At 38.1% G+C, this 23,127-nt stretch overlaps 1 protein-coding gene across 1 annotated transcript; it reads left to right on the forward strand.

Moving 5' to 3' along the window:
* Window positions 1-1,160: 1,160 nt before the first annotated feature.
* Window positions 1,161-20,202, forward strand: LOC131236745 (agamous-like MADS-box protein AGL11). The gene is made up of 9 exons (XM_058234146.1): window positions 1,161-1,306; window positions 2,271-2,529; window positions 14,632-14,713; window positions 15,356-15,417; window positions 16,980-17,079; window positions 17,401-17,442; window positions 17,554-17,595; window positions 19,262-19,416; window positions 19,931-20,202. The coding sequence occupies exons 2-9, from the start codon at window positions 2,348-2,350 to the stop codon at window positions 19,932-19,934; spliced, it is 669 nt and encodes a 222-aa protein (XP_058090129.1). The 5' UTR covers window positions 1,161-1,306; window positions 2,271-2,347; the 3' UTR covers window positions 19,935-20,202.
* The last annotated feature ends 2,925 nt before the right edge of the window (window positions 20,203-23,127 follow it).

Here is a 23,127-nt window from a genome sequence, read left to right on the forward strand (position 1 = left end):
AGCGTTATAATCAAACTAAAACTTATTAAAAATAACAAAAACATAAATAAACATGGAATTTGACCGTCAATCTGATGGAATCTCACAAATTCAGCATGGGCAACCCGGCCATGCCGGGTTGTTTGAATAAAGTAGCTTGTCTTACCTCAAAATCATAAATGGTACATCAAGTAACTCATTCCAATTTACGAGATATGCCCGTTTTAAGGCTCTAACTGTCTTGATAACTTATGCTGTCGACCAGGCCTTTTTTGAACCATCTTGGCCATGAAACTATCTACAACCTACTCTACATCATTTACACACACCTGCACCCGACACAAATACTCCCACACCACATGAACACTCAATCCATATCTCAATGTTGAAATAGAATCCATTTACCACTGAGCCGTGAGCTGGACCCAACTATTTACCACTTTTGACAAAGGGTGTGGCCTCTCCATTGCGAGGCAAATGTTAAGTTTTTTATTTAATTTATTTACTTTGTATAAGGTGATGTACTGATTGTACTCTCACCTTTCTTTTATTTAAAAAATAATAGTAATAATAATAAAATTTTAAAAAAAGAAAAGACTTTAATCCTGTATATTCTATCCAACCAGCTTAGGGTAAAATAGCCTATTTTTACTTAACTGTTATGTTATAATGCCACGTGCATGATCAAACAGCTAGCAGAGTTTCGAAGTAACTAACCATACGAATAAAAAAGAAAAAGAATATGTTTCTGTTGTAAAAGTCTAAAAGTGTGAGAGAGGTGATGAACAGTAAAGGAAAATTCCCAAACCATTCAAATGGTATGGAACATTTTTTCATGGAACATAAACTAAAAATTACCCTGACATGGTTATGTATGGGTATTTGTTTTGGACGGCTGAGATGAGATTAAAAAAAAAAAAAGCCTATTATCCTAATTCAACGAAAAGAAAAAAGTCTCCGCCAATCAAGATTGTTAAATCGACCTTATGCAGGAATTCAGACCTATCTACAGTAGATCGAAATAAACAGCTTAGGTTGAGTTAATATATGCCACGTGGACGGTATCCGAGTGACTGAGTATTAAGCGTCACACCTTGCCTGAGTATCGAATTATCCACATATATAAACACGCTTTAGCGAGAATTTAATGCGGCATCTGGCAGAGTGCGCTCTCTCTGAATTTTCCGAGAGCTGAGAAAGTCGGAAAGCAGCAGAAAACACGCGTTGAAATCCCTAGACGCCTGTTCCGAGGCTATACGACACCGATCCAAACGAACCCTCGGCCACGATCCGTAAAAAATTCGTGCTATTCCGCTAGATAATTTTGGTAAGAAGAGAATAGCAGTACTGCTTCTCAGTCTCTCGATTTTCTCGTGACTGGAGCGAGAAATTTCAGAAAATTCCTCGGGTTTTCCGCAAGGTATCATACGAGTTTTTGAATTGATCGTGCCGATTTTTGGAAGCAGTGATGTTTTTTTTTTTTTTTTCCTGTAAGAAATGTTATTTTCTCGCTCAGCTTCTTTTTCACAAGACTTCCGTCTATCTGCGATCTTTTCGAGCTGATCGTTCCGATTTTCGTAATGGAAAAACGAAAAATCAGTCTCTCTTCGAGAGTTTTGTTTTGAATTTTCACGAGATTTTTTTCCTGCCATCATGTTGCCGAAGTCCTGCGAATTGCTCTTTTTTCGAGCTGGAATTCTCGCATTCGAGTTGGAACTTGAATCTAGTTTTTTTTCGTTTTTTGGTCGGGCCGATTTTCGGCAGAATAGGTAGATTTTGGTGATTTTTTGCAACTTTCAGGCGATATTTTGATGTAGGTTTTTAAATTATCTAGCTCTTTGTTGTGATTTTTACCAAAATCTTCACATGATTTCCCCAGACCAGGAACCGAACGATCTGATAACTCCTCTCTGGCTTTGAGATGTTTGCGAGAAAGTTCCATTGAAATTGTAGTTTCATAAGCTCATTCTTGTGTTTTTCAGTGATATCTTTGGATGATTTCTGACTCTCTCTCTCTCTCTCTCTCCTCTTTTTTTTTTCTTTTTTTTAAAGCCTGTTTTTCCGCTCCTTTAGCGTAACCACACATGGAAAATACTGTTCAGAGAATCAAAATATATGTGAAAGATAGAAAGAGAGAGCATACTCCTTGCTTTTCGCTGGCTGTTTTCCGCTGTTAATATAATTATTGAAAAAACAAAGAAATGAAAATTATATCTTTAAAACATTTTTCTGTTCATTTGTTTATTTATTCATTTAATTTCATGTCACATTCTTTCTTTCTTTTTTATCAGTTTATTCAAGAAGAGAAAATCAAGAAAACTAGAGCATAAGAACAAGGGAAGAGGAGAGAAAGATCAAGAATCCTGAAATGGGGAGGGGTAAGATTGAAATCAAGAGGATCGAGAACACCACAAACCGTCAGGTTACTTTCTGCAAGCGAAGGAATGGCCTTCTCAAGAAAGCCTATGAATTATCTGTTCTCTGTGATGCTGAAGTCGCCCTCATTGTCTTCTCAAGCCGCGGCCGTCTCTACGAATACTCCAACAACAGGTATTTCTTTCTCTCTACCCATTTTCTTTGATTTTCTTTCCCATCTCAGAAATTACTTGAATTAAGCAATTCATTTTGAGAAAAAGAAGTAATCCATTTGCCCAACACGTCTTTTTATTTCTCTTAATGAAAAAATAAAATAAAATAAAATAGAGTATTAGATTATTTTGGAGAGATTGCTTTTGGTGGGTTTCTTCTCTCTTGCATCTTTGCATTTGGTAGCTTTGAATTTCTTGTGAGAGATGTAGAATAAACTGAGTTTTGTGCAATCCATCTTGGATTTGGGATGATGAGCGTTTAGATTTCTTATTTATATCCTTTTGTTTTTAGAAATGTATTGGTTGTTTATTACGTTTTATCATTAATTTCTTGTTTGTTTGATCTTGAAATGAAATGTAAAGTAAGAAGCTATGATTATTTCTGAATTTTGTTCTCTCTAATTTCATAGTCTCTGATATTTCATGTCGTTTTGAGACTAGAACGAAGTAGAAAACTAGAGGAAAAAAAACAAAAGGAATAAGATTTTAATATCCATGAATTTTATCTCATGTTTCTTTTTCTTTTTTCCTTTTATCTTTCATTTCATCTTTGGATAGTTCTTCATGTTTTTATCTGAAATGCTGTAAATTGATTCGGTGTTAGGGATTTCAAGAGAATGGAACATTGTTAAATTTAATGAAGCTAACCGATCTATACACTACAACGCTAAATATGGTGTTCATTCTAGATGCCCTGACCCAATAATCAGGCAGGCCCACTCATCAAGTCATTGACAGAGTACGAACCATTTGGACGGATTTACTTGCTTTGCCATCTATTTCTTAAATACACACAGAAACCCCACCTGATGAGTGGACGGATTTACTTTTGCGCCTGTACATCAACAGTGTCCCCCACCTGATGGAAGGGCCGGATCTCATACGTGTGCTGGTTAGCATGTATGTTGGCTGGGCTAGCTGTACACCCATGTCGTATTGATATCTTGTACGCCCCATCTTTTTCCGTATAGGACAGTCTACTCTTCGAGACTATTCTAACCAAAAATATAAAAGGATGGGTACATCAAAAGCTGGGGTATACAGTTCACTCCCCTCTGATTGTCATTGTTGTTGTTGTTTTTACTACTTCGGATTATCTTTGAAATAGAAAGATAAGCTGTGTTGTCTGTGATGTTCTATTCCTGGATAGAAAGCTTTTTTTCTCAGTATAAGGATTACTAGGCAGTAGAAAACCTGTTACATGCTCCAGCAGCTCCTTTAGTTTGTGATTATAGTTTCAAAAACTACAATGCCAAAAAATGGGGTTCTCAAACTATAAACATTACATGCTCTTTAGCATCTTCAGGTTACTCAAATAGAATAATAGGATCTGCAACTCTTTCTAAAACAAACTCTCTGCCATCACATGTTGGATACTCAAAGTTGGTTCTCTGAATACACAACAGTACTCTCTCTGCGCCGCGCCCCTAACTTCCAATCTTTCATGTGTGTGCAAATCCAATCCGTACAATAGATTGGCCTTATCATGAGAATCATCTAATGAAAAAATAAGTCAGATCCACTCATTGAGTGGATTTTGTTTTGATATTTATCAGTAGTTTGATATTGTTTTCTACAATGTGTGACACCTGAAAAGTAGATAGGGCTGATTTTTATAATGAGTAATCTTCATGGTGGGTTCAATCTATTCAAGGGTTGGATGTCTTAGACACTTAACAGGACCGTAACTTGTCTTTTATATTATGTGCATGCATGCACCGTAACTTCAGTCCACCCAGATTCCAACGTTTCATGTTTGTATGACATCCAACCTGTTCAACAAGTTGGCCCAATCACTGCAATTATCTTATACAAAAATCAAACAAATCTACTCACTGAGGGGACCACACTTATATTTTGTTATTTATCAATGGATAAATATTGTGTTCTATGTTGTGACCCATCTAATCAGCGCATGCAACTGACTTGTTGAACAAGGCAATCCTTGTGGTGGGACCAGCTTATTGGAAGGATTGGATGTCAAACCAACATGATAGGCTGGAAGTTATTAGTGGGGTGGACTGACTTGGAACTCTCTTTGTATGTGTATGGTTTTCGTTCTATTAGTGGAGAGCCTGTAGAAAGAAGAGATCGAGAGAGAGAGATGAGTTTTCTGATACTTTGGCAGAGCACGTTAACGCATAATCCTGCGCACTACCATCGTGCGTGTGCCTGCATGAACTTCAATCCAGACTGCCCAAGTTCTGGAACTCACAACGATCATTCACAATAAATAAGAATAATCGTGCGTGTGACTGCATTTTTATTCTCTAGGGTTTTATAGTTGGTTAGCTCCAATGATATTTTCTTTCATTTTTTATTATTTAGGGCTAGGACTGGAAGGGCTATTTTATTTTATTTTCAAGTAAAATAAATAAATAAACAAACTCTTACCATTTTGGGACTGATATTTACACCCATTTTTCATGCATACACTCTTCTCTGCACTTTTCTAGTACCAAAATTACGAGAAGGGTGTATGCGTTACAAGTCTCTCTCTTGGTTGATTTTCTTTGGTTGGTCTGTCTTACTTTCCTTTCAAGTGCTACAAACTTGCACCAGACCTTCGGTTTCCTAAGGGCTTTCCTTCCTCTTCTTGTGGTCTGAATCCTTGTATTAGATCTTCCTGGGAAGCGGATTGCGTGCGGAGTAACTCAGTACCCTTAGCGTACTGTGTAAACTCTGTGGGGCCCACCTTAATTCATGCATTTTATTCAACCCGTTCATCCATTTTAGCAGGGCTTTAACTCAAAAATAAAGCCTATAAAAAGACCGAGTGGACCACACCAACGTAAACAGTGTGAATTGAACTTCTACCATTGAAAAGTTCTTAGGGGCCACAGAAGTTTTAGATCAAGCTGATATTTGTTTTTTTCCCTTCATCCGTTTGTATTTGATCTTATTAACAGGTTGGATGAAAAATAAACATTACCGCGTGCCTCAGAAAGGTTTCAACGGTGGAAACCAATACTTCCACTGTTTCATTTGGTATGGTCCACTTGAGGTGTGGATATAATTCAATTTTGATCTCAACGCCTAAAATGATCTCTAAAAACGGATGGACGGCGTGGATAAACCACATGCATTCACAGTGGGCCCAACAGAGTTTACTCAGTACGATAAGAGCGTACTGAGTAACTAAATGCACAATCCGATTTCATCTTCCTGACTTTCCTTTCCAGTAGTGCTAGAAAACGTGGAAGAGACCCGCCCTTTTGTTTGTTTCTCGAGTGCTTTGAATCCTTGTACTGGATCTTCTTGCTTTCTTTTACACTGCTAGAAATCGTGAAAGAGACCCTTTTGGTTGTTTCTCCAGTGCTTTTCTTAGATGTATCTGTCATGGGTTGGTTTACCTACACCCAGTTGTACTAGTTCAATTACCAAAATGGAAAGATGGTGTAAGCTAACCAACCGAGAGTGGGTGTATATATCAATTTCGGCGCATGTACGTAGGGTATAATTGCTCTCAGTGGTATTCTCATGTGTACCCGACTACAAAGAAAAAAAAAAAGAACAAAGAAAGAAAGAAGATTACAGATTTTCTTTTTTCTTGGGTAATGTGGCCAAACTAATGTCATCACAGATGACAAAAGGCTTCCCATACCCAAAATGGTGTCAGCTTCCCATTTGTTGATTCCTCGTCGGAGTACATTCCCTCTCTCTTCACGCAACCTTAACTCACTTTCTCTTAATATACAATCATATTCTCTGAAAAGTTATTTAAGTAAAATTATAGATATTTTGGTAATTTAAAACATGCATGCTTAAGAACGTGTAATTAAGATTACACCATCAAATACCAATCAACGGTTTTTATTTACTTTCTCTCTCCCCAAAGGAGACGGGAATCGTCTACAACACCTGATTTACTAAATTGGGTAAAACAATTTAGATTTGTGAGACCCATCATGCTTTATATGCAAATCAACTTCATCCATGGAGTGAAAACCATTATTTTAATAGTACATACAAAAAATGATGAGCCATAAAATGAGAAAATTATGAAATTGCTCTTAAAACCCCCAAAGTTTACAGCGTGTGGCCCGCTTGATATGCATCATGTTGGTTTTACTGCTTTCATTTACCTCGGTGAATTACAGTTGATTAACAGTTTGGATGAAAGATACACACCATAATGGCCCCACAAACAAACCTCTGATAGGTATACCATCTCATTATTCCCTACTGTGTGCTCATATGAGCTGTTGATCTCACTAAATTTTTGCCTAAAGGCCCAGAGTTGAGAAAAGAACCTTATCGAACAGTATTTTTATAAATACAACATGTGGGCTCCACAAGCTTTGTTTTTTTTTTTTTCTCTTGGTACAGCCTATGTAAAAGTGGTGTTATGGGGGATTTAAGTGCCCCCAAAAGGCAACTTATCCAACAAGCCTGGGTAAATCACAGCCGAGCACCCAGTGGAACTTTCATGAGATCCACTCTATCCATCAAGATGTATTGCCCCATTTTAGCCATTGAACCCATAAATCATAATCATCAACATGCCACATCATAGGAAACATAGGAAATAGTTGGGATTGAATGCCCACTTAGTTTTATGAAGGGCCTATTATATTGTTTATGTCATCCAATTCATTCATCTAATGTCCCTCGTCATGATGAAAGAGCTATATTTCAAAACTTAGGAAGGCTGGAAGGTAAATTGACCTAATGCCCTTCATTTATTTTCTTTTCAAAAAATGCAACAAAACCAAGCATTGTGGCCTATGTGATGTGCTTAACCCGTAAAAAAGGCAGCACCCTATCATAATTATCTTATAAACTAAAAAATTGTTGGGGAACTGCAAAAACACCCCGAGATGAATCAAGCAAAGTACACATAATCACACAACTAAGTCCGAACAAGAACCATCTAAATTTTGCATAGAAAAACCCTTACGAAAAAAAAAAAAAAACCATGATACAAAATAGCAAGTATGTACTATGAAAGTAAAAATTCTAAGAGATAGAGTGTTACCGATTTGAGCAAACCTCGAATCAACTTCACAAACCCTAGCTATGCCCTTGAAATCCTTAGGAACAAATTAGAAAGCCCTCTCTATGCCCTAATCCTGATTACACCCGATATACGTACTATCATTACTAAAATAGGAAACAATTCCAGCACTTACTCAATTCTGCGTGTGCGTTTGATAGAACCTTCGATGGCATCGACAACCCATGCCATCGAGTAGCAGCACTTAAAACGTTATAGAAACCAATATAAAATTCTCTGAATTTTCTCAACGGAATCGAGCATTTGTCAATGGCATGACCATTTGCTCAATGGCACTGACAGGCCTTATTATTGACAGATTAAAGACATCAATAGCAAAAATCAGATAGATCCAATCATCACACAAGCCATGTCTTATAAAACAATATTCACCACCCCAAAAGCTCCAATTCCATGTGTGGCCCAATTCATAATTGGATCAGCCTTTCTTTTCGGGCATTTGATCGTCACGGTGGGATGCACCTTTTTGACAGGCTGGATGTAATACCCCAACCACGTACGTCAGCCCCACAATGCTCTACCACTCCATCTAAAAGAAAAAACTGACCACATATTGGTCATTGTTACATCCATCCATACGGCAAGGGTATCCTCCCGAAAATTCAAATTGTCAGGGCCTTTCATTTATAATTTTAGAATTTATTTTTATTTTTATTTTCGAAAATTCTCGATAAAAATCTCTAGCAACAACTATAATAAAGAGAATGATGTTACAGCAACATGGAGTCATATTTCGCGATCAGGAGATTATTTATACGGTACACTTGTCATGTATTTGATCTGAACCGTTTACTTACCATATGGTTCCATGAATGGATCATTGACTGAAAATCAGAGTGGTCGGACAACCATAACTAACAGATAAGGTCTACAAAATTATAAAAATCCTAGTTATTTTTATGTGACATTTTTTACATGGCTAGGATCATCCAATAAATGCTGTTCTAATTTCTTACGTGTGTTGTTCTATAGCCCATTTATTATTATCCTCGATGAACGAATGGTGTACAACCTAGAAAGTGGGATGCACATCCCGGGTAGAGCCTACAAATGAACGATCTGGATCTCATGCATGTTCTCAGCTTATGACTGGCCTAGAAATCCGTATAAGTGGGCCCTTACCGTGAAGCTGAACATATTCGATCGTAAGAATCAAGATGGTCTGTTCATCAGGTGAGTGGAAAACCACACGTGTTTGCGTCATGTGGAGAGTTGGCAAACTTTTCTAAACCGTCCGCCCATGCAATGAGTGGAAAACCTGGACATAGGTTGAGGAGGGATTGGGATTGAGCTAGAAATCCTCGACCTAATCCGAGTCAGCTTGGACTTGGTTTTAGGGCTTGAGCAACCCAACCTAACTCATGCCCAAATTTATATGCCAGTTATACATGTAGGGTGAGTAGCCATGGGCAATATTTCACTCACGTAATTTTCACATTGGTGAAATTTTTACTGTGGTAAAGAGTTTTTAGCCAAGTTAAAGGTAGTTTTTACTCAAATTTGACCCAATCTTTTTCTTCTTCTTTTTTTTCTTCTTTTTTTTTTTGGGTTAGCTTGTTAGTACACAACCATGTCAGTACACACTCCATGTTAGCCACCCCCCTAGGGACCGATACCAAGACCTCAAGTGCTGAAACGAGGTATCTCCACTCAGTCTGCTAGTTGAGCTATGGATCTGGGTGTAAATTTGACTTGGCTTGAGGACTGGGGTGACCCGAACCGCCTAATCCCAGGTAGGATTGGATTTAGGTTGAGGACTCAAGCAACCCAACCCAACCACCCAACCTGATCCAACCCATGCAATCAGTCCAAACGAAGCCTATATATATTCACCCAATTAGTTTTTACATGAGTTAACATTTGCTGCGAGGTTTTGTTAGCGTATATTCTCATGGCCTTGCATACCATTGTATTGTGATTTTTATATTTGCGTGTATTTTTTATATTTATATATTTCTTTTGATTGAATGCCTTCAATAGTACCAAAAGCAGAGTTTTTGATTCAATCGACAGGTTGTCAATTTGATCAAAATATTTTCAAAAATTTTAGTTTGTTTGTTGGACACTTTTGACGTTATCAATTAAATTGATAGAGGTGTCAATACGATGGACAGTCAAATCAACAATGCACACAAGTTTGCGTAAGTACAGATTTTGTTTCTGATTGTGTACGGGAATATTTATATACAATCCTAATTACGATTTGAGTAATGGAGAAAGGAGTCAAAAGGGTTTTAAAGGGGATGACTAGGGTTATTAAGTTGTTCCATTTCTTGTATTCTTTTGACCATATGGAATAGATTGCCTCTTTATGTTGTGATTTTTTCCCACAAGATTTTTTTTTCATTAAATTCTTGTATCATGTGTTTAATTTGTTCATAGATTACTTCTACACCCATTATAAGAAGTTTCAGTGCTCAACATTTCTATCTTTATAAATAAAGATTAAGTAACATATAAAATTATACTTTTAAAAAAATTTATGATTTCTACATGTCATCGAAGCATTTTTCAATTCCGAAAAATCATACTTATTCAAAGTGCAATTCAAATCAACTCAACCAAAATATTTAATCCATCATGTTGGAGCTCATGTAGACTTGTTAGCTTGGACATGGGGTGGACTCCTGAGGACAGGCTTGACTTGTTAGCTTGGACATGGAGTGTGTGTACTGACATGGGTGTGTACTAACATGCTAACCCCGAAAAAATAATAATAATAAATATCCATAGGTGGTGAAATCCCACTATGGCGTGAGTGTGTTCGGGTGTGTGTGCGTGAAAAAAAAAAAACTCATTATGCTTAGCCTACTAAGTAAACTCTAAGAGGTCCACCATGATTCATTTTCCCAGTTAATTTTAGGGCTTAGATCCACAAAATGAAGAATATACAATTTCAAATGTACCACACCATGGGAAACAGTTAAATTGAACGTCTACAGCTGGAAACAGTTGAATTTTAGGGCTTGAGCCAAAAAATGAAGCTTATATTTGTTATTTTCTGTTCATGCATATCTGTATGATCTTATGAACAGGTTGGATGGCAAATAAACATCACTGTGGGGCCTAGCAAGGTTTCGACGGTGGAAATCATTATCCCCACTATTTCCTGTGGAATGATCCAATTGATCTTTGGATATGCTTCAATTTTGGGTTCAACCCCTTAAATTAGATCTTTGGATAGACCACGTATATTCAAGGTGGGCCCAACAGAGAGCATACTGAGTAACTCAGTATGCAATCCGATTTCACCGAAAAGATCTTATTAACTCCACCCGTCTCGCCAGAAGCAGGGCTGGCACGCGCTTTGACTAGTTCACAACTGCACGTTGGGCTCGGGATGAGAGCACGACCAGACGTGCAATCCTAGTGGCCGATTGGTGGGTTTCAAATGAACAGTGAGGATCAAACGAGAAAAACTTTGATACCATGGCAGAGTATGATGGACAATACGCATGCACTTAGAAATTACGTACGTGGTGTATGATTATCTGACTATTGGATTGGTAGATATTCATTGGACGATTAAAAATGTAAAATATCCGATGGTCCTGTTTTCAATGAGATTGAAGTTTGATTATCTTCCACAAATCTGATTTATAACAACAACAATTTATTCGATTTAATTTGAGTTAGCTTATGCCACATGTACAATTTCTTGGTGCCTGAGTAGGAAGCCTCATGCGCTGCCAGAGTATCAAATAAATCGCTAGAGTGCTTTTCCCACCTTATTCTTCATCTGTCTTAGCGTGACGTCCTCCATTCAGTACCTTCCCGAGAACTGACACTGGTTGGGTGAATCTAAACCATCCATTCAGTGGGTCCTTGCCATGGATTCGGAGACCGATATTTGAAATCAAACTGAACAATGTGGGTTGGTTGTGACGGCTAATATCAACCGTTCAAATATGATTTTCAACCAAGGGAATATGAGGACAGGATCCACTAGAGTGAATGAAGTGGATGCAAGTTGCTATCAGTGACATTTCCATACCTTGCTACGAACGTACGTACCATCTTCATTCAGTTCGGCCTTGTACGTAGGACCCCAGCCAGCAGTGTATTGAAGAAGAAGCATTGGATGCCCATGAACTCGTGATGCGACGCTCTGGGAAAATCTCTCTCCCTCCACCTTCCTTTTCTCGAGTCATTGGGTAGTTTCTCGGACGCGGATTGCGTGGTGACCCTGACGTCCGTGGTGACCACACGTGATGGATCTGATGGGCAATGTACCGCTGTCTGATATTCTTAGGCCATGCAGAGCGTGATTGAAAGGTGGTTACATGGAACACATTCTCCACCGACCCATCTTTCGGAGATGTACGTGCCCAATTAAAACCGGCCGCGTCAAGTCACCATGTACGTCTGTGATGCGACACTCTGGGAAATTCTCTCTCCCTCCACCTTCCTTTTCCTGTACTCTGCATTCAGGAGTCACTGCATGAGGAAGAGTCCAATTGAATAAGTACTATTCCAACCTCGGCATCTTTGGCAACGTCACATGTACTCTGTATTTAGGAGTCACGAAGAAGAGCATTCCAACCTCAGCATCTTTGGCAACGTCACGTGACCTAATCAAATCCTCCCACATTAGAACACCACAGACGATGTTGGCTGCATACCATCCGCATCTCTCATTGAGTGTAAGGAGGCAGCTTCAATGGATTCCTATGGGTCCACTGTGTTGTATATGTCTTATACCTTTCTTATGATTCGCAAGGTCATTTTAGGATATGTATCAATAAATGTAGCAAATTTAAATTTTAAGTAGACCACACAATACGAAACAATGGTGATTGGACGTGGACCATTAAAAACTTTTTGATGGCCACCAGAATGCTTGTTTGCCATCCAAATTATTTAAAGGATCACAAAAACCTAGATAAAAAGACCATACAAATATCAGCTTGATCCAAAACTTTTATGGCCTAGATAAGTTTTTAAGGACTTATTTGATTTTCAGGACATTGGTAAATACTCTGCAAAGGCAGTAATAATTATTTCCCCATGCATTTACAATATTTTCACTGGTAGTTGATTTGACACGAAAATTGAGAACATTACAAAATATATGTGGGTCACACTGTGATGCATTTCGCTTATCTACACCGTTCATCCATTACGCCAGTTGAATTTATGGCATGAGCCAAAAAATGAGGCATATCCAAAGCTCTAGTGGATCACGTCACAGAAAAAGTAAATCATACACTTAATGTTAAAAACTTTTAAGGGCTACTGTTTCCTTTAGTGTGGGCCACTTGAGTATTGGATTTACATAATTTTTTGACTCATATTTCAAAATGTTGTGATAAAACGGATGGACAGAACAGATATATTATATACATCACCATATGGTCCAAAAATTTTAATTAGTACTTTTGAACCGGTTTCCAAGGCAAGAATTTCCAAAAATTTTCAAACGTTTCGTAATTAGCCATTTACCAAGTATTTACACTTGCTTTGAAAAATCAAACAGGCCCTAATGGTCAATCACCACTGTTTCTTGTGTTTTGGTCTCCTTGGTATTTGAATATACTACCGCATGATGAAATGATGTTCCGTGTGGTTATAAGACACATACATCATGGTGGGCTCCATGGTCGGGGATCCACCAACCTCACTGGATGCATCCCATGTCTAGATTGTGGGTGCCATTGTGCATAGAGCATAGCCTAAGATGGGAATGATCTTAACCATCTGATTGGCCTACCGAATTTGGACCTGACCGCTTTCTATGTCACATCTTCCATAACCATTGAGCCACAGGGTTTGGATGGTCCAGATTGTTTTGCATTCATGACACATTATCATCCATTCTGAGTTAGCCACATTTTGAAATGGTGGTAAATCATTACTATAGTTTATTCCTTCTATTGGTTGTGTTACAGCTTTATTTTCCAACCAGACGATTTTCTAATATCAGTAATGTCAATTTAGAACTTTTGCTTATTATGAATAGAAATTTTCTATTTTTCTACTTTTTGTTATTAATCCATGTCATCATTAAAGTTGTCAGCATTGCTACAATAAATGCCCTATATAATGATGTGGCTTAATCAAATTGCAACCAACATAAACTTCCTGTTTATACCAAGCAAAAAATATAAATTGATTAGACTGTTACCTATAGACAATATAACGTGCTAAGGTCACAACAGTCATAGGTTCTTAACCGTCCACTGCTCTGCAAATTGATGAACTGTGTTGAAAGAGATTATAGAGTTATTGGTCATATGGTAGATTACCCTCACGGATAGATGATATCTATACCGTTCATCAAGAACCCTCATTGTCCAATCGTCACCGTCGATTGGTGGGTTGGTGGGTGACCACCTTTTGTGTTTCAGATCTTCAATTTTGGGGCCATCCAGTCAGCTACCAGTTATTAAAGAGAAAAACTTCAATACTCTGGCAAAGTGTGGTAACAATACTCGGTAGTTTTAAATTCATTAGAAAGTTCATGGATGGTTTCTCTAATTAAACTGTCCAAATTATGGATCCTACTTTAGAATGAATAAATGTATCAAGAGCCAAAGTTAGTCTTATTTAGTTACCATATTGGTTTACTGGATGGTTAAAAATGAAAAAAATCCAAAGGCCTTATTTGAACAAACAATTGTCCATGAATCAAAGGTTAGGATCATTCACACAATCTGATTTTAGGTTTGTGACATAGCAACAGTGTGTTCAACAATTTAATTAGTTTAATTTGATTTAATCAATGCCAGATGTACTTTTTTTTAGTGTTTTCATATCAAACGTTATATATACATGCCTCTCTATCATATGCCTCCTGATGAAATGGTTTGCCACTGTAACTCCTGAATCGCCAAAAGGCAAAATATCATATTGATTAGATGATCATAACCATTCTTTTTCTTTCTTTCTTTCTCTTCTTCCTCTCTCTTTTTTTTTTTTTTTTTTTTTAGTGGACGGTTATAATGTGGGAGATGTTTTGGGGCATGGTCCATCTAAGGTGGGACACAACTTTAATTTCATTAATGAAGGTTCTCCTGACACTACGTTCCAATATGTTTATGCATGCAGCATAAAAGCAACAATAGAGAGGTATAAGAAGGCATGTGCAGATAGTTCTAACACCACCTCCATCACACAAGCCAATTCCCAAGTAACTACTTTTTCTTTCTTTTTCAGCCATTCTTCTCAACCTTTCTCCCACTATTTTAGGCTTTCGTTTTTAACCGTTGATTCGCAAAAGTTTTTCTATTGGCGGTCCTCTACAACACTCAACCTCCGTGGGTCCCACCATGTTGTGTGTATAACATACACTCTATCCATCAGGTGCACCACTCGATCGGTGGTCAGATCTGAGGTTTTGATGTAGGGCCCACTATAGGGTGAATATTCCATCACCAGGTGCACCTCACTAGGATGAATGTGGACACTCCAAAAATCAGCCTGTGGGCCCACTAGGTGAACTTAAGACGTTTCAACCGTGATTTACCCATTGTATGGCCCACCTGAGTTTTAGACTGGACTGATTTTTGGGATGTGCGTTGAACATAAGAAGTGCACCTGAGTCACGCGTACAACATGGTTGGGCCCACAGATCTCGGCTGTTGTAGCCGATACGCGTACAACAGGTGTTGTAGAGGAATCGGGACCATCTTTCCTTTTGCATTATACGGAATCATACATGCATGCGTGCATGTATACAGATTATAAAATTTCTAAAAGAAAATTCACGTAATTTTAATAGAGAGCATTTTTTTTTTTTCTCTGTTCCTTTTCTCTCATGAACTGAGTGCAGTACTATCAACAAGAAGCAGCGAAGCTACGCCAGCAAATACAAATCTTACAAAATGCAAATCGGTAAGTTCCACACGTACCCATGCAAAATATCCTGAAATTTTATGATACTTTGTGCCCCTAAATGCAACCTCAGTTAAAAATTTAGGCCTGTTTGGTTTTCCAATTACAATGTTAAGGAAGCCGACTGCATGGTGTGTGACCTCAGTGATGTGTCGATGTAACTAAGTTTTGTGGGGCCTATCATGATGTATGTGTTATATCCACACCACCCATCCATTTAGCGAGATCATTTTAGGTCATGAGCCCACAAAATGAGGCAGTTCCAAGGTACAAGTGGACCATACTGCATAATGAAGTAAGGACATGATGATTCCCACTTTAGAAACCTTCCTAGGATCCAACCTATTCATAAGGTCATACAGACCTAGGTGAAGCGAAAAAACAAATATAAGACTGATCCAAAACTTCTTGGGGCCCAATGGTAGATGTTCAATCTCAATGTGGTGCGGTTCACTTGAGCTTCGGATCTACCTCATTTTTAGGCCCATTTCTTAAAATGATCTCATAAAATGGATAGACAGTGTGGATAAAACACATATATGCATCGTGATAGGGCCCAAAGAACTTAGAGATGTCAACACGCCATTAACTACCAGGTCTCACGCAAACCCAATAAAAGATTGTAAATAAGTGATGTTTATTTACTCTTATAATTTTGTGATGGCATTACTCACATTTGATTGTAAGAATGATTTTGCTGCATCGTTTGTTGCATTGTTTGTTTAACTTTGCAATCCTCGTAAAATTAATAGTTTTATAGTATAAAGTGTAATAATTACAATTTACTTTACCTAGTTCTTTTATAAGTGTATTTGACCATAGCTTTATAAGTTATAATTTTAGTAAACAAATACTTAGATAAATAATGATAATTCATTTACTTCACATTTCATAGGAAATCAAAAAACCAAACAAGCCCTTAAAGTAAAGTGTAGTTTATACTTAACACTGCATTTTATGCCACATGCTTTGGAAAGGTGAGCATTACAGTCAATGCTATTTAATACTCTCAGAAAAAAAAAAAACAGTAAATAAAATAAAAACACTTTAGTTGGAATATCTCAACCCTTTGATTATTTGACTCTTCTCAAATGTATACAAATGGTCTCTCTCATCTAGAAATCATCCAAGGGCTTAAATGTTTCAATGTGGGAATTTTCTTGGCCGTATGCCATCGAAGGAGGGCCCCATCATATAAACCTTTTAGATCATCAAAAATTCTCAATCCAAAAACTCAAGTTCTGATCTATCTCGTTGCAATACGTCACGATGTAGCTCTTTCGCTAAACCGTGGGTTCCAATTCAGAGGGCAAATATAAAAGATTTAACTAGTTTGCAAGCTCAAGCGTGTGTAACACAGCCACGATGCCATAACACGAGCCAGAATATTGGAACGTGGGTGTGATCCAAACCATTCCATCTACAATTTCGACCTGCCAGATGGAAGCATGGACCTAATACACATACGCCCGACTGGCACGTACGCTGGTTGATGTTGTGAAATGTAGGAGGGCCACTTCGTTATTAGATGTCTTATAAGGTGTAATTATGAATGGTGACAGGCACTTAATGGGCGATGCTTTGAGTTCACTCACCGTTAAGGAACTCAAGCAACTCGAGAACAGACTCGAACGAGGAATCACACGTATCAGATCAAAGAAGGTAATAAAACCCACCATTTTCATCATGTGGGCCACATCATTTTGAGCCCCACCATGGAGATGCCATCATCTAAAAATCGCACTCATCAGATGCAAGTAAATGGTTAAAAAATGAACGGTCCACATCCGATTCCTCAAATCAGACGGTTAGATTGGCTTCCACCCAATGGAATTCTTGGGATATGTTACATCTCCAAGGTGGGGCACACCAGATGAGATGTGAAGATCATGATAAAACTGTATAAGTGGACCCCATCACTGATTTTTTTTTAACACTTGTTTGTAAATTCCTGATTATGTGATCTTCTCCGTTTTGTATCAGCATGAATTGTTATTCGCAGAAATTGAATACATGCAGAAAAGGGTATAAATTCAAAAGCCCTCCCAACCCTTATATGATTTTTATTTTTTCTTTTCTTATTTTCTTTTTTAAGTCTACTCGACTGCCTGATTCTTACTATCTATGCATGGACAGGAAGTGGAGCTACAGAATGATAACCTGTACCTTCGAGCTAAGGTATTTTAAATCACATTTTAGAGAAAATGTTTGATACTCTGGCGGAGTATGGATGATACACAGGCACTTAGAAATTACATAGATGTATCATGAACCGAAAATTTTTCTGATTTGATTATCTGACTATTAGATTGGTAGATATTTATTGAACAGTTAAAAATGAAAAATATCCAATACACCTATGTCAAGAAACATGTGTCCACAATCAGAAGTTCAGATTTTTACACCAACATGTTACCGTGACTTAGCAAAAGTGAGTACCAGAATCAGTTGGTTTTATTTGAGCAGATGAGTGCCATGTGTACAATTTCTGAGTGCCTGTGTATCATGCCTCATACACAGCTGGAGTATCAAATCACTCCCATTTTAAATCAGATTTTGACCCTCCATCCTTCTTGGGCATGTTAGCATGTCCCACAAGGTTTTGGACAACAGGTGTGGATAGTCAAAGTGGACCGTTACCTAAACCGTCCATTTGAAGTTCCACACCGGGCTGACGCAGGGATGGGCATGATGACTTGATCACGTCTTCCTCTATGGGATAACTACTTAGGGTTCTTACTCTTGTTCCGGTGGTAGACTCTCGTGAGTTTCAACACCCGGTCAAGGGTTCGGTACCCATAGGTGGTGAAATTCCACCAGGGCGTGAGTGTGTGGGGCTGTGTGCGCGCGTGTTAAAGAAAAAAAAGAGGAAGTATAACTACTTTAAATCATAACTACTCCAAATCAATGAAGTTTCTCTAGACTCCTCGCAGAGATGCCTCAAATTCATGAGGGAAAATACAAAAATTTTAGAAATTTAAAATTTGATTGATAAGAGTAAAAATGAATTTACAACCCTTTAAGTAGTAATATCAAACCTTGGAAGAAGTTTCATAATTAAACTCCCTAAATTTCTTGACTTACCGTAAGCTTACTATTTATAGACCGCCATGATTTCCACTAGATTTCTTGGTTTTCGGCCAAAAATAGTTAGTGTCATATTTAGCTTAACCATGTTATTCTCATAATTTTTCTAAGCACTTTTCATGTTGGACACAAATCTTAATGCTTAAAGGATGAAGAGTTATAATCAAACTAAAACTTACTATAAATAATAAAATAAAAATAAAAAATGATTTTAGATGTTGATTTGATGGAATCTCGCAAATTCGGTGTGGGCAACCAGGCGTAGCGGGTTGAGTGGCTAAAGTAGCTTCTCCTACCCAAAGTCATAGATGGTAGGTTGAGTTGCGAGATACACCTGTTTTAAGGATGTGATGGTCTTGATCACTTCTGCCTCCGATCGGGCCTTCTCTGGTCCATCTCTGGTCCATCTTGGACATAAAAGTGTCCCCGACCCACTTTACATCAGCAGTTAAGATCAGCTAAGTGGAGTATATCTGTGCAGCCTGGCCATCCATAAAGTGGCCCACCATATGAAAAATCAGGGACACCCAAAGGTGGGCCCACCTACGAGCAGTTGATGGGACGATCAGCAAAGATTGTTTTGAGAATTTGATCATCAATCATACCTTTTGCACAAAAGCATTCCTCTCACTCCAGGAAATTCCACTCAATATAGAAACTATCTTCATTGCTGGTTTGTTAGTGCTGCTTCCAGATGCAGCATCATGCATCATGTTTCAAACATTCTCTAATACACATTTGATTTTCCTCAACCCAGATAGCTGAAAACGAGCGGGCCCAGCAAGCAAATGTGCTACCGGCGCCTGAGTTCGACACGCTGCCGTCATTCGACTCTAGGAACTACTTCGAAGCAAACATGCTGGAGGCAGCATCCCACTATTCGCATCAAGATCAAACAGCCCTTCATCTTGGGTAAAGATCATAAAATTATAGTTTTGCCTGATTTCAGTTACAACATTAGAAATGGGCTTTTCAACCATACAAGAGATTTCCCACATGTTGTATCTATGATGGGGAATGATCCATTGCATCAAGTGCATGAGAACCTTCACATGCATCTAATTTCATTTGGACGCGTGGGCATCCTTTTCATTGATCTGGACCATCCAACCTCCTTTTCATAGGCCGTGTATGGAAAAAAATATATATATATATCCTTTTTTTTTTTTTTATAAATGATATTGGCCATCTGTTTTTGTATGCTATCAATCAGATGGCTAGGATTATTCTGTCTTGTGATTCAATTTTTAAGAAGGTTGGATCGAACATAATCGATGGCTCAGATCGATCGAATGGATTCTTCATGTGTCCAACTTGTTGTGTGCTAAAATCATTGCTCCATAAACATTCTCCACATGCATGTAATTTCAGCTACAGCACAAGTTTATAATGCAAAACTCTGACTTAAATGGTTGAATGCATGCAGGTAATTTGGATGGAGAATAAGTACTTCAGATGATTTAAATAAGTATATATGCATTCAAATGTATAATTGTCTTCTTTAGTTATCTGATTAATCTTTATATGTTAATGTTCCTATGCATACATGCATGCATGTATGCATGCACACATGTATACGCATGCATGTATGTAAAAAAAAAACCAAGGTGTGTATCAAGTCACAAGAGTATGCTTGTGAACTTTTCATGGAGACCATGTTTCTATTCATTTATTATATGATTTGATAAAATTACCTCATTAGATTATCCATAATGCATTATTTGGGTGTGGGCCATGGACCGAAAGGCGGGCTGGTCTAATACGAGGCTTGAAAGAAGCCCAAAATGCATGCCTCGCCCATTAACAGCAGTTCATATAACAGATTAAATATGGTAGGGAAGGGGTCAGGTTAGCCAGTGGGTCGACTGGTCTGATCCATCGCTAAGCCAGGTTCTAGCAGGTTAAATGGGGTGGTGGTTGGGACTGTCTGTCAGGTGGGCCCCACCTTCAATGTCGGTTGCCTATCATGCAAAGCTCGCCTTGGATATGGGTCATTCATCAATAGAGGCGAACCTTTGATGTGGACCGTCCATCATGTGGAGCCACCTCAATATGAGCCATCCATCATGTGGGGCCGGGCTTCAATGTCCACTTCCCATCATGTGGAGCACATCATTAACATGGACCATCCATCATTCAGGCCCCACCTTTGAAGCAGGTCGACCATCAGCCCACTTTGGATGTAGGCTTTCTATCATTATGGGCTGAGCATTGATGTGGGCCCACATTAATATGGGTTCATCCATCATCTGGGGTCCACCTTTTATGTAGACCGTCCACCATATGAGCCCCACCTTCAATGTGGACAGTCCTCCATTTGGGGCCTCCTATAAAATCAAAAAAGGTGAACTGGTCATCAGCTACAAACCTCATCCGTGAACATTTAAGGCAATCAAGACCCAAAAAATCCATCAGGGTCTCATCATAATCTTCGAGTTCATCCCTGCCAGTGAATACTATAACGAGGTAGTCGATGATTTTCTCTCCAAAAATTGTTTACAGGCACTGAAGTGCAGCCCCTACTAATCTCTTGAAAAGTAAAAAAAACACAAGAACTACACGAATCCTATCCTTGGCCAAATCAATACATTTGGAAATCTCCTTACCCATGAAATCAAATCCCATGCACTGAAAAATCAAAAAGCCCTGCAAAGATTTTCACAATAAGAACTTTCTGATAAATGCTTATTACCATCATGACATTATCTGCTAGAGGAAATCACAGCGGATGATTATGTAGCACAAACACTAGTAAGCACAACAAACCCAACTCCAGGTAGCTGAGACTGACTATGATGATGATGAAGTGTCTCTTACATGCAAGACTCTTCCTCTGTATCAATAAAAGAATTTGTAGCAAGATTAATAGCAGCTTACAACATTTGAAAGAAATACAGGCCATGCATGTTCCTCTTATCCTTGATAAAGAAGTTGGGAACTTAAAACCATTGCTGTAAGTGAGATCAAGGCAAATAGTTTACGAAAAAAGCAATAAAAATTCATAACAGACTTAAACAATTTAACCGGTTGTCCACAAAGAGAGACTATCATATGACAAATCACAGATTGAAGAAAGCCTCATTCATTTAAACTATTAACATACTTAATTATAATGTGCATTATCTTACTTGAGGAGGTGCTACGGGCAGCGCTCCTCCAAAGTGCAACGAATGCCGCTGAGATAGGCCACAGACCTTTTTGATCACCCGTCAACCCCATCCAAGTAAGTATCCCAAAGCATTAAATTATAACATGATGCAAATAATGTGATTGATTTGTGAAGCATTCATTAGATATCATAATGCAATTGATGAAGTAAAAGGAGAATATTGTGATCAAAATGACAACTAGAAATAGACAGTGTCACTTAAATTAAATACCTTTCATCCAACGATGATATTCTACCAATTACACTTTTTCAGTTGCTTGCATGTCCAACCAAAACTGCAGAATCAATTGCACTGGCTGAACTGGCCGACTCAACAATCATCTATCAAGCTTCTGCCCATCATACAACTAAAATCGACAAAAATAAAAACATCAAATTTAAAATAATTTACTTCCTCATTCTCGTGGTTACAAAAGAAAATTTTGCATGCTTTGGGATGCACATGGCTTTTGGGCAATAAATACTTCTAGCGCAAATTAAAGAAAGATTCTTTTTTCTTCTTCTTCCTTCCTGTTTTTGAACAATGAGAGATTTATTGATTATTCTACAACCAAAGAATACGAGGTCTAAAAACTAAAAATCAAATTACAACTCTACCCAATTAGCAAGAACCTGAGTGGAAATTATTGATACTAACACTAATTTTATGACATGAGATTTAGCCCTTTGAAACACCTCTACATCTTTCCCCTTTCAATTTATAAAGCATCGATTATTCCTTTCTAGTTAAAGAAACCATAAACCCGCAAGTAAACAAAGATGCTACACTTTCTTCCCAACTTTTCCTATACCCCCACCATGCCTTGCCAAGAAAATTTGCTTAGTAGAACATGGCATCACTTATACTATTCTAAAATAAATTGTGAAAACAATCCCAAAACCTTTGTGCAAACAAACAATGAATGAAGAGAGAATCCACCAATTCCACATCTTGATAGCACAATAAACCAACATTCGGGAGAATCGACTTCCGGTTGATAAGGTTATCAATTGTTAACACCTTAAAGAAAGCTTCATGTGACAACAAAACTAACAACCACTTCATTAAGATCATGATCTAATGATGGGCACCAATGATTGGCCCCACATGTTTAAGATCTTCTACCGTGGGAGGAACATGGAAATACACATGGTCGCGATCGACAAATGATGGGCCCCATATGGCTAAGATCATTTAATGATGAGCCCAACACGAAAAAAAAAAAAGTGATTAAGATTGACTAATGATGGGCCACACGAGTGGCCACGATCACCTCATGATGGAACCCCTTGTTGAAGTACTAGTGGTTAAGATTGACTAAGGATGCTCCAAATGGTCAAGATCATCTACATAGTGAAGGAGACCGTACTAGAGGGTTAAGATGGGAAAAGAGAAGGAAATTTATTCCTCTCATCATCGTCATTCAAGTTTTATCCCAACAAATTAGGGTCGGCATATTGTTTGGATTTATGCT

This window comes from Magnolia sinica, chromosome 2 (assembly GCF_029962835.1).
Source record: "Magnolia sinica isolate HGM2019 chromosome 2, MsV1, whole genome shotgun sequence".
NCBI classification, from domain to species: domain Eukaryota; kingdom Viridiplantae; phylum Streptophyta; class Magnoliopsida; order Magnoliales; family Magnoliaceae; genus Magnolia; species Magnolia sinica.

Excerpts from the sequence above, each read along its gene's own strand:
- LOC131236745 (XM_058234146.1), top strand. The coding sequence starts at position 2,348 with ATGGGGAGGGGTAAGATTGAAATCAAGAGGATCGAGAACACCACAAAC. Across the intron at positions 15,418-16,979 it reads ATCTTACAAAATGCAAATCG|GCACTTAATGGGCGATGCTT; the intron begins GTAAGTTCCACA and ends GAATGGTGACAG. Across the intron at positions 17,596-19,261 it reads ACCTGTACCTTCGAGCTAAG|ATAGCTGAAAACGAGCGGGC; the intron begins GTATTTTAAATC and ends TCCTCAACCCAG.